General features: G+C 39.9%; 1 protein-coding gene across 3 annotated transcripts in view; it reads right to left on the bottom strand.

Moving 5' to 3' along the window:
* The window catches only part of ZNF827 (zinc finger protein 827), a 154035-nt gene extending 152537 nt beyond the window's left edge, over positions 1–1498 (bottom strand). For all 3 annotated transcript variants that reach the window (XM_089525729.1, XM_089525731.1, XM_089525730.1), the window contains exon 1: positions 887–1498. In XM_089525729.1, the coding sequence (XP_089381855.1) occupies positions 887–932 (46 nt within the window). In that variant the 5' untranslated portion in view covers positions 933–1498. The remainder of the gene's footprint in view (positions 1–886) is intronic.
* Positions 1499–20963: the final 19465 nt, after the last annotated feature.

Here is a 20963-nt window from a genome sequence, read left to right as displayed (position 1 = left end):
AAGAGGAGGAGGAAGAATCAGCAGCAGCCCAAAGTCAACGCCAAAGCCAAGGCCTCCCCCTTTTGCTCTGCAGGGACCTCGCATGCCACGCAACACACACACACACACATAATAGACACACAGACACACACTCCAGCCTTAGGTTGTGTGTGTGTCTCTCTCTAGTGTGTGTCTATGTCTTCTTGGCCGTCGTTTCCCTCCAGCTTCGCCTCAACCCTCCCTCCTCCTCCTCCTTCCTGGGCTCAGAGGCCGACCATCCCCGCCGCAACCTTTAGCCGGAGACGGACCTCCCTCCTTCCCTCCTTCCTTCCCAGCCATGGATCCCCCATTTTTTAATACATATAACAATAAATATACATATAAATAAAGATTTTAAAGAAAGGAGTCCCTTCCTCTCCTCTTCTTCACCCCTCCTCCTCCTCCTCCTCCTATCATTCACACTTAAAAGCCATTCACACACACACAAATGCACAAGGAAGGGGAGGGATGAAGAGGGGAGGGAGGGAGGGAGACACACACACACACACATAGATATAGATATACACACACACACACAACACACAAGAGAGGAGTGAGGGGAGGGGGGAAGGGAGAGAATTAAATAAAAGGGCAGAAGGCTGTTCATCCCCAACATGGCTGCCTCGCCTCAGACCTAAAAGGAGGACTGTAACCCAGGCTTTTCTGTCTCTTTGTCAGCTTCACCTCCGTAACCCTAAAACTAAGGCACAAAACGGAGGAGGAGGAGGAGGAGGAGAGAGGAAGGGAAGCAGGAGGGAAGGAGGAGACACCGGCTTGTTATTGTTATTGTTACTGTTATTATTATAAAATGAAATGGAAAAAGAGACAGAAAGGGGTTTGAAAGAGAGAGAGAAAAAGGAGGACTTACGTGAAGAAGAGAGGCGCTTGGGCTGCTCCTGCTTCCTCCTGGGCATTTTAATCACCTTTTTTCTCTTTAATTTTAATTTTCACATCCTCCTCCTCTTCTTCTTCTTCGGTTTAATAGGATTAAAAATAATAATAGTAGTAGTAGTAATGATAGTAATAACTGCAGAAGCAAACGAGGAAGAGGCAACGCCAAAGGGCAAAGGGTGGGTTGCCTTTGCTTTTTTCCCTTTTCTCCCAGGGCAAAAAGGAAAAAAAAGGGGGGGGGGTCGAGAGAAGCCAAGGAAGAAGAAGAAGGGATTCCCCCTCCTTTATTTCTCTCTTTTTCTTTCCCTTCTTCCTCCACCTTTCTCTTTCTTCCCTTCTTTTCTCTGCACCCCCCCTTCCTCCTTGTTCTTCTTTTTCCGCCCCCGGTCGTGCACCTGGCTTGTCCCCGGTCGCCAATATTCTTCAATGGATCTAAATGGAGATTATGTGTGTGAGAGAGAGTGTGTGTGTGGTGTCAAGTAATGAGGGCTGTGTGTGGCTGTTGCGGTGTCTATGGCTGCTCCCTGGGTGCCTCCGGAGCCCCTAACTAACACTAAGGCAGGGATCAAAGGGCAGCAGTGGAAGGAGGAGGAGGCAGCAATGCTCTCACACACAACACACACACACAAGGGAGGGAGGGAGAGACCAGACACACACACACACACAACCGCACAGAGAGAGAGAGAGAGACACACACAGGGCAAAGGAGGAAGGTGCCCTCAGGCTCCTAGGCTGCTGCTGCTGCTGTTGCTGCTGCTGCTGCCTTTTACTCTCCCAGTGGCTGAGTTCAAAGGCAGGCTACTTTCTCCAAATCCAAAGGCCTTCTATTATTATTATTATTATTATTATTATTATTATTATTATTATTATTATTATTATTATTTGACCACAAGGCTACTCTATATATGAAGAAAGAAAGAGAGAGAGAGAGAGAGAAAAGAAAAGGGAGAGGGAGGAAGGAAGTTTGCACTTCTTTCCAGGTTGGTAGGAAAAAAGCTGAGTGTCTCTGTATTATATTATTATTATTATTATTATTATTATTATTATTATTATTATTATATAATAAATATCATATACATATATTATTATATAAATATATTATTATTAATTATAATAATGATGATAATAATTGAGCACAAAGGCTTTTCTATATATGAAGAGGGGGGGAAGAAAGAAAGAAATAAGGGGAAAGAGAGGGAGGAAGTTTGCATTTCTTTCCAGGTTAATAGGAAAAAACCTGGATGTCCTTGGATGATGATGATGATGATGATGATGATTATTATTATTATTATTATATAATTATATATAATAATTATAAATATATTATTATTAATTATAATGATGATGATGATGATTGAGCACAAAGGCTTCTCTATATATGAAGGAGGGAAAGAGAAAGAAAAAGAGAGGGGGGAGGGAGGGAGGAAGTTTACACTTCTTTCCAGGTTGGTAGAAAAAAAATAGGGTGTCCCTGGATTATTTTTAATATAATAATAATAATAATAATATGAGCACAAAAGCTTCTTTATATATGAAAGGGGAAAGGAGAAAGAAAGAAGGAAGGGGGAAAGGGAGGGAGGAAGTTTGCATTTCTTTCCATGTTGGTAGGGGGGGAAACTGGGTGTCCCTGGATTATTATTATTATTATTATTATTATTATTATTATTATTTGGTGGTTGTGGTTGTATATTGGTCAATTGGTTGGGATCCCCCCCCCCCCCCATGGAGTTGGGAAAGATTCACACACACATAAACACACACACACAAAATACTGTGGTTATATGGAGGAGTTTAGAGGAAAAGTTTTTGGTGGGTTCTGTGCTTCTGGTTAAGCCAGAGTGTAAAACAGAGGTATTTTTGGGATTATTATTATTATTATTATCATTCAGTTGGTTGGAATCCTCCTCCCCAGAATGGAATCAGGAATGGTTAACCCCTTTAAAGTTATTATAGGTCACTTCTTTGGGATCCTTCCTCCCCACTCCCAGGATCAGGGTGAACAGAGGCCTTCCTTTTCCAGAACATGTCCTACATTTCAACCTTCTGTCCAGGAGGAATTTCAAACTGTCCTCCATTTTGAGCATAACTAAGAAGCAGGAGTTTATATTTATATTTGTGTTCTTAGCTTTTATTTTGCAAAGTCTTGCATTTTCCTTGAATGTCCTATATTTTGCAGTACATTATCTTTCTTTGCATTTATGACATCTGGTCACTCTGCCCAGGATGGAGTTAGAAAAGGTTAACACACACAGAAACACATTGATATTTTTAAAGTAACATTGGGTATTATTAAGTTTAGAAGAAAACTTTTTGATGGGTTCTCTTCTACTGGTTAAGCAACAGCGGTGGGTTCTCTTTCTGCTGGTAAATCCAGAATGTATAATTGGATGCCCCTGATTTTTTTTAAATATTAAAGGTCAGTTTATTGGGCTTTCCCCCCTATATAGGAAGGGGTTGGGAAAGGTTACCCCCCCTTCCCCCTAATGGCATTTTAAAATATCAGTGGGTATTATGGAGGGATTTACTTGTCATCTACTAGTTAAACCAGAGTGCAAAATTACTAGGTGTTCCTGGATTTTTAAGAAAAATATATTATTATAGGTCAGTTCATTGGGATTCCTCCCCCTCAAAAGGATGGACATAGGGAAAGGTTAACACACACACACACACACACCATGGCATTTTAAAATAACAATGGGTGTTATGGAAGAGTTTAGAGGAAAATATTATGAAAGAGGTTAGAGGGAAATTCAAAGATATAGCCATGTTAGTCTGTAGAATCAGTATGTAGAGCCCTGGTGGCAAAGTGGTTAAATGCCTATACTGCAGCCACTCACTCAAAACCATAAGGTTGCCAGTTCAATACCAGCAAAAGGGCTCAAGCTCAACTCAGGCCTGCATCCTTCCGAGGTCGCTATTAGCTTACAGTTGTAAACCGCTTAGACACTGTTACTTCAGTATGAAACAGTATATAAATGAAGCTGTTTTTGTGTTTTTTGTAGCACTTTTGAAACTAACTGAAAAAAAGAAGTTGGCAGCATGAGCTTTCATAGACACCAGTCTACTTCTTCAGATGCATAACATTTGCAGATGCACCTGAGGAAGTAGACTGAAGTCTATGAAAGCTCATGCTGCCACTTCTTTATTTCAGTTAGTCTCAAAGATGCTACAAGATCTCTTTAGAGGAAATGTTTTTGGTGAGTTCTTTGCTGCTGGTTAACCCAGAGTGTGCTTCACACACACATACATATCTACAGATATAAAGCATAATATCAAAAAATGGAATTTGATCATTTTTAGAGGATAAAAAAAAAGGGGGGGTAACAGTCACCAGGAAAATCAAACCTCTGGTGAAAAGAATGGAAAAAGGAAGGGGAGCAAGATAGGTCATTCCTCATAGTTGGTTTTAACTGCTACAGGATGCCCCTCGCTCACAGGATGCTCACAGTCACCCTGACATCTGAATTTGTACTTCATGCCTGCATAAATGCAGGTATGGGAGAAGCTTTATCTCTGAATTTCAGTGTACTTCATGAAGTCTGGATAACAGTTGTCATTAACTGATACCTGCTTTTATTACTGAACAAAAGGGTACATCTTTTTTCCCCAAAGACAAACATGAAGAGAAGGGGGGAGAAAGAGACAGAATGGAAAAGAGAATGGGGCTTACTAAAGCACAAAAGGTACTCAGTGAAAAGGAAGTGCTCTTTTTGTGTGCAACTTGCAGTCATTTGGATAAAAGTTCACTGTGAGGTTGTTCGCTGATTTAAACTCTAAAACCTGTTAGTACAATTGAAGTGGAATGATTTGAAGCAGTTGTTTCACAGAGCTCTTCCTTTGTGCAAGAAGAAGAAAAAACTTTGAACTTAGCAGGAGACATAACATGAATTATGACTTGGACCATAAAAGTAGTTTTTAAAACGTATTCTTCTGCTGCTTTCCCCTTTTTTGTTTTCTTACGTTTGACAATCTTACACCTCATTTTACTATTTTATATTTATTTCTACCAGCTGTAACGCACCCCCTATTAATTGTTGTGTGGATGTAAAGAGATTTCAGTTATTGGTATTAATTCTGCAAAGAGACTGACAGGTACATTTCAGTAGTTTGTATTCAGGACTGCTTTGTATCAGGATAAATGTGAGTATTTTGTACATGTCTTGTGCTTTATGCACATAATATGTACATTCACCGGGAGGTCTCTACCAATCCCCCCCCCCCCATGCAAAAGAAAGAAAGAAAGAAAGAAAGAAAGAAAGAAAGAAAGACCCTCTTCCTATTTTAGGGATGGCCAACTGTGGACTATCAGCTGTTTTGAGGCCCACAGCTTCTCTCTGCCTTAGCCAGCATAGCCAATAGTGGAGGATGCTGGAACCAATCATCTGATAACTTCTGGGGAGTTACAATTGGCTTCGCTTTTTTCTGTGCAGAAATGTATTATATGGGGAAACAGAATGGTTTCCATTGAACAAGGGGGAAGGGGGGGTCAGACGAGGCTGCATTTTATCACCGTGTTTAACTTGTATGCTGAAGGTATCATACATAAAGCTGATTAGATTCAGAGGAAAGAGTGAAAATTGGGGGGAAACTATCAAAAATTTAAGATACACTATATTACTAGCAGAAAATAGCAAAGACTTGGAATGACTACTGAAGGATGTAAAAAGTACAGCTGAACACTAAGAAAACATAAGAAAAATAATGACCACTGATGATTTACATAACTTTAAAGTAGATGATGAAGACATATTTCAAGATTTTTCATACTTTGGCTCAGTCATTAAACAGAATGGAGACTGCAGTCAAGAAATCAGATGAAGACTAGGAAAGACAGCTATAAAGGAACTAGTCAAGATCCTCAGGTCTAAAGATATATAACTGAATACTAAAGTCAAAATTGCCCATGCCAGCCTATTTCCAATTTTTGTATATGGTTGTGAAAGTCAAACAGTGAAGAAAGTTGATAGGAGAAAAATAAACTCATTTGAAATGTGGTACTGGAAAAGAGTTCCATGGATACCACAGACTGCTAAAAAGACAAATGGGTATTAGAGTAAACAAAGCCTAAACCCTCTTTAGAAACCAAGGCCCAGTACAGACCTGCAGGAAGCGCCGTAATCGGGCCGAACGTAGAGCTTGGAAGCACTCAGCAACCACATGCTCCCAAACCCTAGTGCGCGGTGGCAGTGCCATCATGGTGGCCTCCTGTCCACACAGGGGCTGCCATGATGATGCAAGGACTGTGCAATGTCCAGACATCACAGGCAGGAAGTGGCATCACCCTCCTTTGGACACGCTCCACTTTCTCAATGTCCTTTTTGAATTATGGTGCCCAGAACTGGACACAATATTCCAGGTGGGGCCTGACCAAAGCAGAATATAGTGGCACATTTATTCTACAGCAGTCATTTATGACCTTATATTTTTACTACATACAGATTATCTTTATGAAAAGAAAAGCTTATAGAATGATACATGTGAAAAGCTGCACAGCACTTTTGCTTTTGTCTTTTTGTTTTTTAATACAATTGCAAAGGTTCAGAGGTTGTATAGTTTATATATAACTTGTATACTTACAGCAAAATAAATAGTTCATCCACATTTTAAATGAACCATCCCACTGTGTATAGCTATGTCATATTTCCCCTACTCAGAAAAGGAAGGCCTTTAGCAACTTGATGCTCTATTAAATAATCTGAGTTAGGCATTTGAAAGCCTAGTTTGCTTTCTCGTGCTAATTATAAAAGCACAACAAAATAAAACAAAAAATGACAAGTATGTGCAAGATTAATGGAAATAAATGACAACTGTTCTGCACATTCAGGTGTTAAAAGTACTTCATGGGCATTAGCTAGATGTAATCTGGACAATAAAGCTTCAGAACCTCTGTGCCATTAAGCTGTTAGGTTTGGCAAGCACTCCTTACACGTTTCCTTAATGCCTCATCATGCTGTCATTTCAAGGCATTGTGGAACATTTAGATGGTATCCTTAAGGAACCCGTGCCCTTAGGCAGGACCACCATTTTTGTCCATGATGTACCACAGTGACCTTAGTTTTAAGGCACTTTTAAATAGTGGCAAAATGGTGCTGCCAAGAAATGCAGAACATGGCAAAGTTACTTTTTGGATCAGAATTCCCAGAATACACCCATCTGGCATGAATTGGGGGAGTTCAGGTCCAAAACAAATCTCTGAGGCCACAAGAGGGGCATCTTGTTAAAACTTTGCATTTTACCAAATGCACAACACGTTCTAAAAAAATGAAATGCACTTTTAAAATGTTTTTTCTGCTAGTTGGCATAAATGTTTCCACTTTTTGTATTGCAAATATGACCTTAGAGTAATAAATTCAAGTGGAGATAGTAAGTTGGCACCATTTCATTACTTCCAAAACCTCCAGTAAACCCCACAAAGGACCCTCTGTGATCCTGAAGTCTGCCCATACAGACTTTTGCTTTCTGTAGCATCATTCTTCCTTCAACTCCCCACAGGTTTCTATAATAAATTAATGCTGACACTGTCGGTACTCATTTACAGCACACTGGTTTCCTCTCCTCTATCTGAAACCTCCTTCAGGGAGTTAAGGTAGTAGTAACCGTCAAAGACACCATAGGAGTCACAGCTTCTTTGAAACAAGGTAAGATCATGGAAGTGTAAGGCAGAAATTAGTGGTACACAGGAGACCTGTGTGCAGTGCCCTGCCCTAGGAGATATGGCTTGCTTTAAAAATAAAATAAATATAGTAAGTGCAGTGGTCAGGAATTTAATCAAATAGATTACTCCCTGTGAAACAAAATCCTATGCATTTTCATACAAGAATATCACTTTGTTCAGTTAAGAAAATAAGCACAAGATTACATAATAAGATATCTGGATCCCTAAAACGTCCACTTTAGTGCTCCTTTCCCTCCCAAGAAACCCACTGGGTGACCTTGGGCAAGTCACATATTCTCAGCACCTTATCACACGTGTGTGTGTTGGGGGGAGGGTTGCAGCTGAGATCCGCAGTCACTCCTGTTCTAGCAATGCAAAGCGTGATGTTTTTCCACACCAGATCCAGAGTCACTCCTGTCTAGCAATGCGGATTGAGGTTAAAACGTGATGTTTTACCACACCTGGTTGCCTTTCTATTGTCCTTCCGAAGTGAAGGGGAAGTGAAGTCAGTTCAATTCTAAGCATGTCACATGATGCAGATTCAAGCAAAGGGGAGAGAGTGCACATTGTATTACCACACCAGAGCAAACTTTGAGGGGTCAACAATTCGAATCGGCCCCCTTGCGCATGCTCAGTGGGGCTCTGGACCCTGCCCTCCTTTCCTGCTCCCTCCTTAGCTGTCATCCTTCCCCGGCTGGCCGCGACTGGAGGAGGGATGTAGGGAAATCAGGCTGCGGAAGGAGCCTCGCTCTCTTTTTATTATTTTATTTTTTATTTTTGACAGTCTATGTGCATTAAGCAGGATGAAGGGTCAATTCAGGGCAGGGCAGAGGAAGGGCACGAATGGAGCTCGCATCAGGCACCTCCTCCCCTTTTTTTATTGGGTGCTGGAACAGCACCTTACAAGAGGCTCTGTTGCTGTTGTTATTATTATTATTTGTGTTATATGCGGGTGCTACAATCAGAATGCCTGCACTACATTTGCCTTTCATTTACAATTGATTCCATGGGTCTACTTTAGTTGGAACTGACAGGCCACTCTCTCTCAGCCTCAGTGGAAGGCAATGGCAAACCTCCTCTGAAGAGAATGTAAGCAGGACAAAGGGTCAATTCAGGGCAGGTCAGAGGGAGGGCATGAACGGAGCTCGCATCAGGCACCTCCCCCCCCCCCCCCCTATTTAATTTTTTAAAAATAATTTTTGGCAGTCTATGCACATGTTTTTTGCGTCAGGTAGCTATATATTTAGATAGGATGTAGCTAGCTGCTTGTTCTCTTTCCCTTTCATTTCCTGGCCTCCAGCAAAGGGGAAATGCTGAAAGGAGCACTTTTGCAAAAGGCTTTTTCCCTTTGCCAGTGAATGCTATAATGCGAATGTTACAATGTTACTCTTTCCAATTAGGCAAACTGGCAAATTGATACACACACAGAACGCTTTTGCTACTGTCTCTAAGGAATTCAGGGTAGCCTAGGAAAAGCAAAGAATGCATGACATCGCTTCCTTTTCTGGCATGCCGAGGTGAGGAATTTATTATGATTATGATTATGATTATGATTATGATTATTGCATGGGTATGAGGCATTCTGGGGTGGCAAGGGGGGGATACAGGATGCAGAGATGGCATTAGCTTGCATTTTGGGGTTGAAAATGGGGCCAAGAGAAGATCATAACCTGCACTGACCCAAATACCCACAACACACACACACAAAATTTAAAAAGAGGTTTTTAATTTGAAAGCATATGAGCATACAGGTGCCTTTTAAAAAAAAGGAGGGGGGAAGGACACATGGCCCAGTTCCCTCCAGTGCAAAATTGCCAGTGAATATAGATATGTATATATATATATGTGTGTGTGTGTGTGTTTTTGTGTGAATGTGAATATACAGATATATATGTGTGTGTGTGTTTTTGCGTGAATGTGAATATACAGATATGTGTGTGTGTGTTGCCGTGAATGTGACTATATAGATATGTATATAATCCTGGCCAGGAAGAGGGCTGCGTCCTCTAGCAAGGCAAGGCTCCGGGTCTCCCTCCGGATGGAAGGTCAAAAATAAAAAAGAAAGAGAGAGAGAGGCTTCTTCCGCAGCCTGATTTCCCTTGGCAATCCTCCTCCTCCTCCCTTCTGACCCTCCCTTCCCTCTGACCAGCCCTGAATTGACCCTTCCTCTTGTCTCTTCCTTCTCCTCCTCTCCTGCTCCGTTATAGAATGCCCTCCATGGCCCCCTTCTTCTCCCCCCCATCCCCCTTTTTGCCTCCTGTCACCCTGCCTCCTGTCAGATTCCCCTTTTTTCCATCCTTCCTTCGGCTCTTTCCTCCTCCTCCTCCTCTGATGCAGAGGGGATGCTCGCCCTCTGCCCTCCCTCTGGCCTTAATCCCTCCCCTGAACTTGACCTGAGCCTGATTTCCCTTCATCCCTTCTCTGGCTTGGCCCCGCAGCCCATTATTTCTGCAATGCAGATGCAGCCTTACTCTGCCTGGTTGATTATAGAAGCGTTATTGTTATTATTCTACCCCACCCTTTCATGGGAAATTTGCAACCCAGGGCGTTTGTGGTGGAGTACCAGAGCAGTATCAAAGCTGCATTCCACACCAGACCAATTTACAGGGCAATCGAAGGGATCTTGGGAGCGAATTCTCTGAAGCCCCTTTTTTACCAGTTTTACCAAAATGAGGGGTCACTTCAGAAACACTGCTGAAGTGCCTCACAAGGTGCTCCCATAGAAATCAATGGCGTCTGATAACACTTTCACTTTACGACGTGAAACCGCATCGTTGGAAGTGCAGTCACCTCGGAAATGAGCCTGAACTGAGCCAAAAAACCACTGGAAAGCTCCGTGTGATATACCTCTCAGTCTTGGGATGGCAATGACAAACTTGTTTTGAAGAAATTTGGCAAGAAAGCCCCATGATCGGTTCACAGAAACAACAGAAGTCAGAAACAACCCAAGAAAGCACACAACAACAACATCTGTCCCAAGGGATTAAACCTCCCCCTTCATGTATAAGTAAGCACACAGCACCACCATTGTCACCATCATCATTACACTTACTAAAAACTGCATTGATAGGTAGCATTGTATAAGAGGCATTCTGGGATGTGTGAGAGTGAATTGAATGTTTCTTCTAAGGTTATTCCTGCTATGATACATACATGCTTTTTAATAATTATTTTTCTCATCTCCATCTGTGTGCCATTTCTGGCAATGTAATAATAATATCATTTTGTTACTGAGTCAGGCCTAGATCTAGTTGTGAGTTTCCCCACTAGAGTTCCCCACTGTATCAAGTGGAACTTGATAAGTTAGAATCTAAGTACGTTGCAGTGATTTAATGGGTATATTCTAGAAGATATTTGCAACTTGATTTAGGCCTCATGTTTTTGTTTATTTGTTTAATTAAATGAAAGTTATACTTATTCAACTGATAAAAGTTATTTTCTGAAAGAACTCAAATGTAAAACTAAAGCTGATTAGAGGTGTATAACATATGCAAGCAGCCATTTTAAAATATATAGCCTATATTACAGAGATACTCAGTTCACAGGTAGGGACCATTTCCTGGTGATTAACTCAGGTAATGTGATTTAGTGAAGCAAATTCTTGTGAAAATAGTCTTGAAATTACATGTTTTGATAGCCTTGCTTAGCCCAGAAACTGAAACTGTACCTTTAAGACTTAATAGTGATGAGAATGCTCCACATAGCGATGCTTCTCTGGTCACTACAGAACTGTGATACCAAAATGTTCCTTTCTATCAAACTTCCATAGTGCAATTCTAACTTTGCTTATGCTTTTGGAACACAAACTCTTCTGGATTTCAAGATGTCTGACTTCCAGATCAGCATGATTATCTGGGCTATGATTTAAAGATAGAGGAGGCTGCTCACCTTTTTTTTTTTTTTTTTAACAATCATAATCCTACAGTCACACATTTCTAATAATCAGGAAATGTAATGGTTAATTAGTGTTTGTGTACAAAGTCAACATAAAGCTATTTATTTGACCTTAATGGTTAAAATTCAAATTAGGGGGGTTATTAATCTCTCAAAATTAAGCAGTTTCTACAGGGACAGTTTTGTACAACTCTGTATATGTAACCTTATCCTTTTCCTCCTCATTCTCTGTATCATCACCCCCTAAATATATAGATCTGTTTACAAATCTTTATCCAAACGTGCAGCATCTATCTGCACAGTTTACATGCAACTCAGGAAGAACAGTATGGGCTAATCTACTGCAGAATTTTAATTGAAAGGACTCAGAGCTTGTTTATTCTTTGAATACTCTGTGCTAAAAAGATGACCATTATAATTCTATACCAAGATAACTTCACATTGGCTGAATGAATCATCAGGAACTGGGCCCTGATCTGTGAACTGAATCTCTCTGCAATATAGATTATACATTTTACAATAGTTGCTTGCATATGCAAAATTGCAAAATTCTACTAGGATAAAAACCAAATTCTGCATCCTGCTTAAATTATGCAAAATAAGCGAATATTAAAATTTGTTCATAGTGTATCAGTTTATTCAATTAATTGGCTTGATTATTTAAGTAAAAGCTTTTAATTGACTAAAGAGAGAACTGCTCTCAATGTGAAGCTGCAATCTTTAATCAATTAATTGGCTTGATCACTCATTTAAAAGCTTTAGAAAAGGAAGGCATGCTCCAATCAAAGAGACAGCAGGGCCTTTATAAGAATATTTTTATTTGTAAGACAAGACCATATAATAATTCCCCATTTTCTCCCTTAATTAGGACAGAATGATTCTAAGATTATGCTTGTTGTGTGTGTGTGTATCTAAAACAAAAGTATTTTTTTACTTCAGAAGTATAGTTTTCATTCATGTGAATATATGTGCAAATCGAACCAATATGGTATCCAGCTTGTCAACAAGAAGTGCAGCCATGCACATTCTTACCTGTTTCACTCAATGTGCTTTATCCCCATATCTGTGTGAATAGGAGTGAATCATAAAATTCATACAATTTCAGTGCAATCCTGTACATATGAACTAAAAAGCCATTGAACTTTATATTACTTATATAGGTGGGTGGTGGATGTAGGAAATCATTTCCAAGCAAATGTGTATAGCACTTGGGGAGTAAGTCTGAACTCAGTGGAAGGAATTCTGAGTTGCTATATATTGGACTGAGCTAATAATTAATATATAGCTACAAATAGCTTATAGCCCTAACCATATATTTTATTCCACTATAGTAGGCCCTCCATATCTATGGATTCTTTATCCACGGAATCAACCATTATGGTTTGAAAGTATTTTAAAAAACAATAAATTTCCAAAAGCAAACCTTGATTTACCATTTTATATATAGGACACCATTTTACTATGACACTGTATTTAATGATACTTTAGCAGCCATAGATTCTGGTATCCACGGGGGTGGGAGGTGGGGTCCTGGAAACCCAAGTGGATACCAAGGCCCCACTGTAATTACAAAGAAGGGTAAGAAATTATTGTGGGCATTAAAGTCTCACTCTTTTACTGCTGAAAAACTGCTCAAGCCCCTCCCCTCTATGTGCATTGCACCAAATGTTGTTATTTGACTAGAAGACTTCCAACAGAGCCCCAGTCATCCCCAGTCACCAGCTCTGCTCCAGTCTTGCAGTCTTAGGACTGTGGCTTCCTTGATTAAATCTATCCACCTGTAGTGCAGTCTCCCTATGTTCCTAACCCCCCCCCCCCCGACACACCCATACCCATATACACATACATACATAAGTATATATATACACACATATTATCAAGCCTGGTTTTGCAGGACTTGACATTTTCTTCTATAAAAAGAATATGAAAAAGTAAATTCTCAGGATTTTATGTTCTCTGCCCAAAGTCAAATGCTTGCATTGTGTTCTTCCCACTTCTCCCAATAATTAGGTCATAGTTCTGACAGCGTGCAAAGACAGCCAGTTTCTTTATTACTTTTACTCCTTCTTGCATTTATATTTAAGTGTCTAAAATACTCAAGTTGTCACAGCACTATGTCTTCACTATGTGGATTTTCAGCTTGGCATAATCTCTTTTGTTTTAAAACCTTTTCTAAACAATATAGTCCACATATATTCAGCTTATTATGTGCTAACCTTGTTGAATCCAGTTAAAGCTGTTTTGAGTCTTTCTCTTACACACACACACACACACACACACACACACACACACACAGCCTTTCTCTCACACACTTAAAGCTTCATCCAGTCAGATGGGACATTTTAGTCCCCTAGAGTTGCATTTTATTCTAGAACTCATGCAGAACTAGAACCACAAGGCAGACATTTTATGACATTGTCACGTGAAGAGTTGTAAACAATGTGGCTGAGTTTCAGCTGCTTGCAACACACAGGTGTTTGTTTGTTTTTGAACCAGATAAAAACCATCTGAGACAAAAAAAAAATCAGCAACAAATATCTTGCATTTTGCCATTAGGGTAATTTTTTCTTCCAGCCATTGTAATGTATTGATATCCCATGATGTTTTGTGGTTGAAACATTATGCAGAGAAGCTGGTGTGAGTGCCCAGATAAGAAACAATCTCCCCTCTTGCTGAAACACAGAACAAGAAGACAACTATAACCTGAAGCCCTACCACCTGCATAAACAGCCTGCTGATCATTAAAAATAATAAAGGCAAAAATATGTAATCAGTTGCTTTGAAGCCAACACACTGTTAGCATTCAAGATTCTCAGAGAGAGCCAGACTTCACTGAGACTAAATCAACAGCTGATCCATTAACAACATGTGTTTGTTTGCAGATTTCCAAATTATTTTGCAATATTATAGATGGGGGTGAGTTGGAAGGGTAAATTTGACTCCTTATTATTGCCGCCTCACAATAGGGTGAGTGACTGGGAAAACTCCATATCCACTGATGAAAGCAGAAAGTAGCAACAACACAGTCGTTGTGTGCCTTCAAGTTGATTCCAACTTATAGTGACCCTGGGGCTGAGAATGTGTGTCATACCCAAGATCCCCAATGGATTTCCATGGCCAAGCAGGGAATCAGAGACCAAACTCTAGAGTCTAGGTGCTACACGTCAACCACTACACCATGCTCGCTCTCAGCAATTCAGTGCACATGGCCTTATCTGGTTTTGCATTCCTAAACTTCCAATGAAGCAAAAATACTGTGTTTCAGAGGAATCACTGGGATGGATTCCAGAGTGACTCAGAATGATCCCTCTACATCTGAAGATGTACAGTGCTATTTGTTGAAAGCTGCTTAGAACCTGAAGACAATGCTTCCACAACACACTTGTGAGTTACAAGCATAGTTCAGGTGCAGTCTCCTGAAATGCCTTCAGATAAATATGGCAGAAATAGTGGACTAAATGAGATTTTGTAAATTCACAGGGTTCCTGATGTAGAGAGATCATGTAGAGTCTTTAAGGCTAACTGAAAGAAAAAAGTTGGCAGCATGAGCTTTCATAGACTTTGGTCTACTTCCTCAAATACTTTGAAAGGTTTTTGATGTTTGACAACAGAAACAAGAGTGATAAACAAATCATGATAAACTGGTTGTTTAGGGGACTATGTTGAACAAGTTTGAAAATGGAATGCACGCTGGGACAGATATGGCCATTGATGAACAGCTGGTATAGTTCAGAGGTAAAGTCAGTTTTGGCATTATATGCCAAATAAACCAGAAATGATGTGATGGAGAACATATTACCAGCAAATGGTCTGCTAAGCAAAGATTGGGGTGCACTGGAACCATGTGATGGAATAAACCTCACACTCCTCTCTTTGCATTATTTGTGCAGTGAGATAGCAGATAAGAGAATCATCAGAAGGTGCATGATATGTGGTAAATTTGCTTGCAAGAACCACTGAGATTCTGCTTGACTTTAGTGTGGCTGGCACAAAGAATGGCTTTTCATTATAGGACATTTCACTCAGAAGAAACAATTTTTATTGGTAATGTGTCTCATGACACATTAGGTCTTCCTGCAAATAAGAAGTAGGAGCTGTTTGCCTTTTTATTTATTTTCTAATTTTGAGGGTTTGAAACAGTGTTTCTGTTGTTTTGTTTGAAAATAACAGCAAAAGCATGTTTAAAACACAGAAATTATATTGGTCCTCAGCTGGCTGATAGATGCATTTTTTTCAAGTAATGTTGATTTTGGTTTTTGTTAGTTATTAGAGCAACATGGTGTAGTGACAAGGGCAGTAGAGTGACTAAGGGCACAGGACTAAGGGACACCTTTGGCTTAGTTAGCACTTTAGTATATTCTATAGCTCTCTAGTACCCTGTCCCCATTTTTTTTGTTTCTGTTGTAAACCACCTCCTCAATACCTTTTTTGCAAGAAGACACTGAGTGCTGCATTTACAGGCTATGTTTTTAGAGATGTTTGTCCAATTTTGAATTAATGAATAAACAGTGTTTCTGTTACAATCTACCTATGTATTGGTCTGAGGACAGGAAGCATTAGGACCTGGAGGCTGAGTGAATGTGCCATTCCAGAATGCACTGGAAGGGAATATTTTACAGTCACTGTCTTAAAATCCAACCTGTTTCACAGAGGCTGCATCTGCACTGCAGAAATTATCCATCTTGACACCGCTTTAACTGCCAGAGTTCAGTGCTATGGAATTCTGGGGATTGTAATTTTGTAAGACATTTAGCCTTCTCTGTTAGAAAGCTTTGGTGCCACAACAAACTAGAAATCTTAGAATCCATAACATTGAGCCATGGCCAAAGTGGTGTCAGACTGGGTTATTTTTGCAGTGTGGATGCAGGCCAAATTGCCAAAATAAAATTATATAACTCTACCAACGCTGCCCCTGGATTTGCTCAAATTTAGCCAAGATTTGCTCAAATTTTGCCAACTCTAAACTGGATCTCAGATCTAAAAAACAAAGGTCCACACGATTATTAAGTGAATCAATTTACAAACAACAGTAGAATTCTACAAAACTATTGTATTCATATTCCTTGCAAAGAGCCCAAGGCAATGGACAAGGTTCTTGCACTCATTCACTCCTTTTTATCTTCTCAACCACTTTTATTCTGTTACTGGTTCAAGATCATAGCTGAGTGGATACAGATTCTTTATTCACGGATTCAGACATCCATACTGAAAATATTCCAAAAATATATTAACTCTGAAAAGCAAACCTTGATTTTGATATTTGATGTAAGGGACGCCATTTTGCTATGCCACTGTATATAGTAAGACTTAAGCATCCATGGATTTTGGTATCCATGGGAGTTCTGGAACCAGTCCCCAGTGAATACTAAGGGCCCACTGTACTTGAAGTGTGTGTGGGCTGTCTCCTAATCCTCATCTTATAACCCTCTAACCGTGACATCACATCAACTCTCAAATACAACATACCATATATACTCAACTATAAGTCAATTTCATGTATAAGTCATGGTCAGGTTTGGGGGCGAAAATTATGGATTTTGATATGACCAGTGAATAAGTTGAGGGTAAAACCTAGGGGCATGTAAGAAATGATCTAAAGGATGAAGCAAAGAAAAACAATGCCAAAGAACTTATAAAATTCCATCAAGCCTAACTGTTTGTGTTCACACTAAGGGCTAGATGGATGAGAGAGCAGAGGGAGGTCAGTGCTTCCAAAACAGATTACGCTCTTGCCTTTTACCAGAGGTGGTTTCTTGTTTAATAAGAGTTAAAGTACAGTACTTACATTGACCCATGGATAAGTTGACTCAGGTTTTTTGGGTCAATTTTTTACTAAAATTTCTAGATTTATACATGCGTATATACAGTAAGCTTTTAAAAGAAATCATTTTTATGAAACATAAAAATAACAACCGTAAACATTTATCTATATATCTTAAATACACAGACGCAAATGATAAAATACACAGACATAAAACTATAAACACTACTAAACTCAAAAACAGTACCTACATTAGTGACTTCCCTCCCCCTAACTGAGCATTATATTCCAGGATTTTTCAAATGCTTCTTTTAAATGATAATATATTTATCTTTTTATCTTATACTACTACTTAATACAAACTCTGTTAAATATAGACATAAGCTTTTTGACTCCAATCCCAACATGGCTGGGTGGAGGATTTTTACAGCCTGTCATTTCAATTACATCCTCACTGTGGATTCAACTATCCAAAATCTAGTTTACTGGAAATAAAGCATACATATTTATCTTACAGAAATTTGCAGAGAGACAAACCAAAGCAAAAAGCATTTTCTAGTCATTTGTGTTCCTCCTCACAAAAAAAGTCAAGAAAGTGACACCCACCTCTTCTCAATGCTAGACTTTTTCTTACCATCACAGCAATAGGGGTGGGTAAGTTAGATTGATCGCAACATATGGCATTTTATAGAGAGACAGATGCAAATAATTGTGCCCCCTTTTACCCTAACCCCTTGTATGCCACATTTCTACCACAGTGTGATGGCAGACAGGGCATGCAAGATGCTTTAAGAGTCTACTCTAAATCCAATGAGTTAGCCTCATATCTACTAAAAGTCCAACTTTCAGGTGCAACCTACAATCTGTATGACACCTAGCAGAGTTTAATCAATGGTTCTATCCTATACATTTTTTGTTCAGAAAAATCCTCTTGACTTATGCATGATTTACTCCCAAGTAGCATACATAACGAAAGCCTTTAGTCTGCTATCTCTTCACACACTTCAGCATAAACCTATGAAGACCTGGCAGTTTTTGACTGGCTGAATAACATCAAGGCACCATTTCCCCCCTCCACCCTCCATTTTGTTTAATATCCAGCTTCAATAACAATAATTATCCAACTTCTTGAAAAGTTCTGGAGAACTGCAAAACCATCTATTTTATTATATTTGGTCCCAATAAATGTGCTGTCTATAAATTTTGGATTTTTTTTCTTATGGATCAATGTGCGTTCCCTTCCAATTTATTCCCATGTTAAAATCCACCCTCACATTTTTCCCCTCCAACCTTTTCCATAAATTCCAGAGAAAGGATTAATTTACTTACTTAATACAAAGTCTGCATATGGCTATTTTATTTTGCATTAGTGATTGTCAAGAGAAGAGAAAAGAAGGTTCAAGGAAGTATGTCCAGGAAAAGACAGCAGAAAAATAGGAAAGAGAAAATCGTTCATAGGCTAGAAGTTGAAATTATGATCAAAGTGGTCAGTAGAAAAAGGAACTGAAGAACATAATTTATTTGCACTTTGAAAAAGCCTGTGACAAGTTCCTCACAAAAGGCTAGTAAAAAATAAAAGACTTAACAGTCATGCAGTGCAAACTGCAATGCTGTTATAGGAAACTTTTTAAAAAAAATATAGACACTAAGTTTTACTCTTTCTGAAATAGGCTGACAAAACTTCAGTACAAGGTATACTGTTGACAAATTGCCTGTTGTATAGCCTACTAGCAGATTCACACAAGTTAAAAACCCATTGTCCCCTCCCTTTTCCTTTCCTTATGCTCTTTTCACCCCTTTTCTTTCTTGCCAGTCTTTCTGTCCATCTACCTTAATATTCATTTATCACTTGTTCTGCTCACTCTCCCCCCACTACCATTTACAGTCAGCCCTCCATATTTATGGGGGATCCGATCTGGACCTCCGCCTTGAGAAAACTGAATTTCGCACATATTCAAGCCCCATAGGCTTGAATGGGGGCAAATGCTCCATTTTAATCCCCTCCATTTGCTCCTCGTGAGTAAGCATGGGTCACAGATATGAAGTCTGTGCAAATGGAGGAGCAACTGTACTAGGCTGCTACGCCACCTCTGTCTGAAGAGTTAGTTGATCCTGCACAGGGAAGTACAATCAGAATTACTTAAAGACCCTCTTCATAGAAAGTTGAATATCCCAGTCCTGCAATTACATCCCTTGGAGAAAATTGAGGAAGTTTGCCACTGATTTACTAAAAATTGTACTGGAGTCCTGGTGGCGCAGCGGTCAAATGCCCAGGCCCGTAGCTCGGCTGGGGCAACTGGAGCACTACCCCTGGGCCCCAAGCCAAAGGGGCCCCCTAACGGCGGTGTGCCAAGATGGCACCCGTGGTGCATGGTAGGACTTGGGAGCGTGCGAACGCTCCACCCTACCAAGCCCTACTTTCTGCCCCAGGGCCCTTAAAGGCCTAGCTACAGGCCGGCAAATGCCGGTACTGCAGCCACTCACAGCTACAAGGTTGTGAGTTAGGTCCCAGGCTGGCCTTCAGGATCACTCAGCCTTCCATCCTTTTGTAGGTCGGTAAAATAAGTACCCAGCTACTTGGGGGCAGTTGGCTTACACATTATAAACTGCTTAGGGAGGGTTAGTTCACTGATAAATGGCATAGAAATGTACTTGTGATTGCGACTGCATGCAACAAACAAATTTTAATTAATTAACATTCATTAATCTATTTTAAAATAAATTAACCTCAAGACGCATATCCACTATAGTCCACTTAATATTTGTGCCAAATTTCAGATGTCTAGATCAGTTGGCTTTGAGGACATTGATTGGATTGGAACACACTTCCTCGGAGAGTGGTGGAATCTCCCTCCTTGCAAGTCTTTAAACAGAGGCTGGATGGCCATCTGTCGGGGATGCTTTGACTGAGAGTTTCTGCATGGCAGGGGGTTGGAATGGATGGCCCTTATGGTCTCTTCCAACTCTACAATTCTACGATTCTATGAAAACACCATTTGCTGTTCTGCCTCAGGCAAGAAAATATGTTACTTGTGTTAGAATGCCCAAAAATGATCTCTAAGGGATGCGGAGGGTATTTCAGGGGTCAAAACAAAATTGTGCAAACAAACAAACAAACAAACAAACCCATAAACCCTATTTGCCTCAAAATGCTTACTAGGGGGTCTAAAAAGGCCCCAAGGCTTGCTTGCCTATCTCTTAGAGGATGTGTAGAGGCAAAAAACATATATTTTTCACCGAAGCAACTGGGGTAGGAGTTAAAGTCCTCCAAGTTCTCCTGGAGGGCTAATGCAGCCCCCAGTCTTCTAGTTGCCCACTCCTCCACTGCACCATGCTGGAAAGAAGAGAAAAAATAGTAATAAAACAAACTAACACAACAAACTAAAAAAGCAATAGAAGATTAGAAATCAATCTGTGAATCAATTCAAGCTTTCTGCCAAGTGTACATATACTCAACAGTGAGCTGCAGCCAATCTGTCATGAGTGCAAACCTAAAATACTGTAATAGCCTTTGGTCAACCCTTTCTATCCAGGAGTAATTCTCTACCTGTGAAGTGTTTATACAGCCATTTTGTTCCAACTCAAAGGCACTATGATCTGAGGCACAGTGAACAACATATCAAAATTGGCTGGCTTACTAATACTAATCATGATACAGTTTTACACAGAAGTAAATCCTGTTTCTTTCTGTACAAACAACTCTCCCATGCATTTCAGTAAGTAAATCTATTTATTTCAGTAAGA

This window comes from Sceloporus occidentalis, unplaced genomic scaffold, assembly GCF_023333645.1.
Source record: "Sceloporus occidentalis isolate IW3139 unplaced genomic scaffold, rSceOcc1.0.p SCAF_5, whole genome shotgun sequence".
In the NCBI taxonomy this organism is placed as follows: Eukaryota; Metazoa; Chordata; class Lepidosauria; order Squamata; family Phrynosomatidae; genus Sceloporus; species Sceloporus occidentalis.
This window is presented reverse-complemented; position numbering and strand designations above follow the sequence as displayed.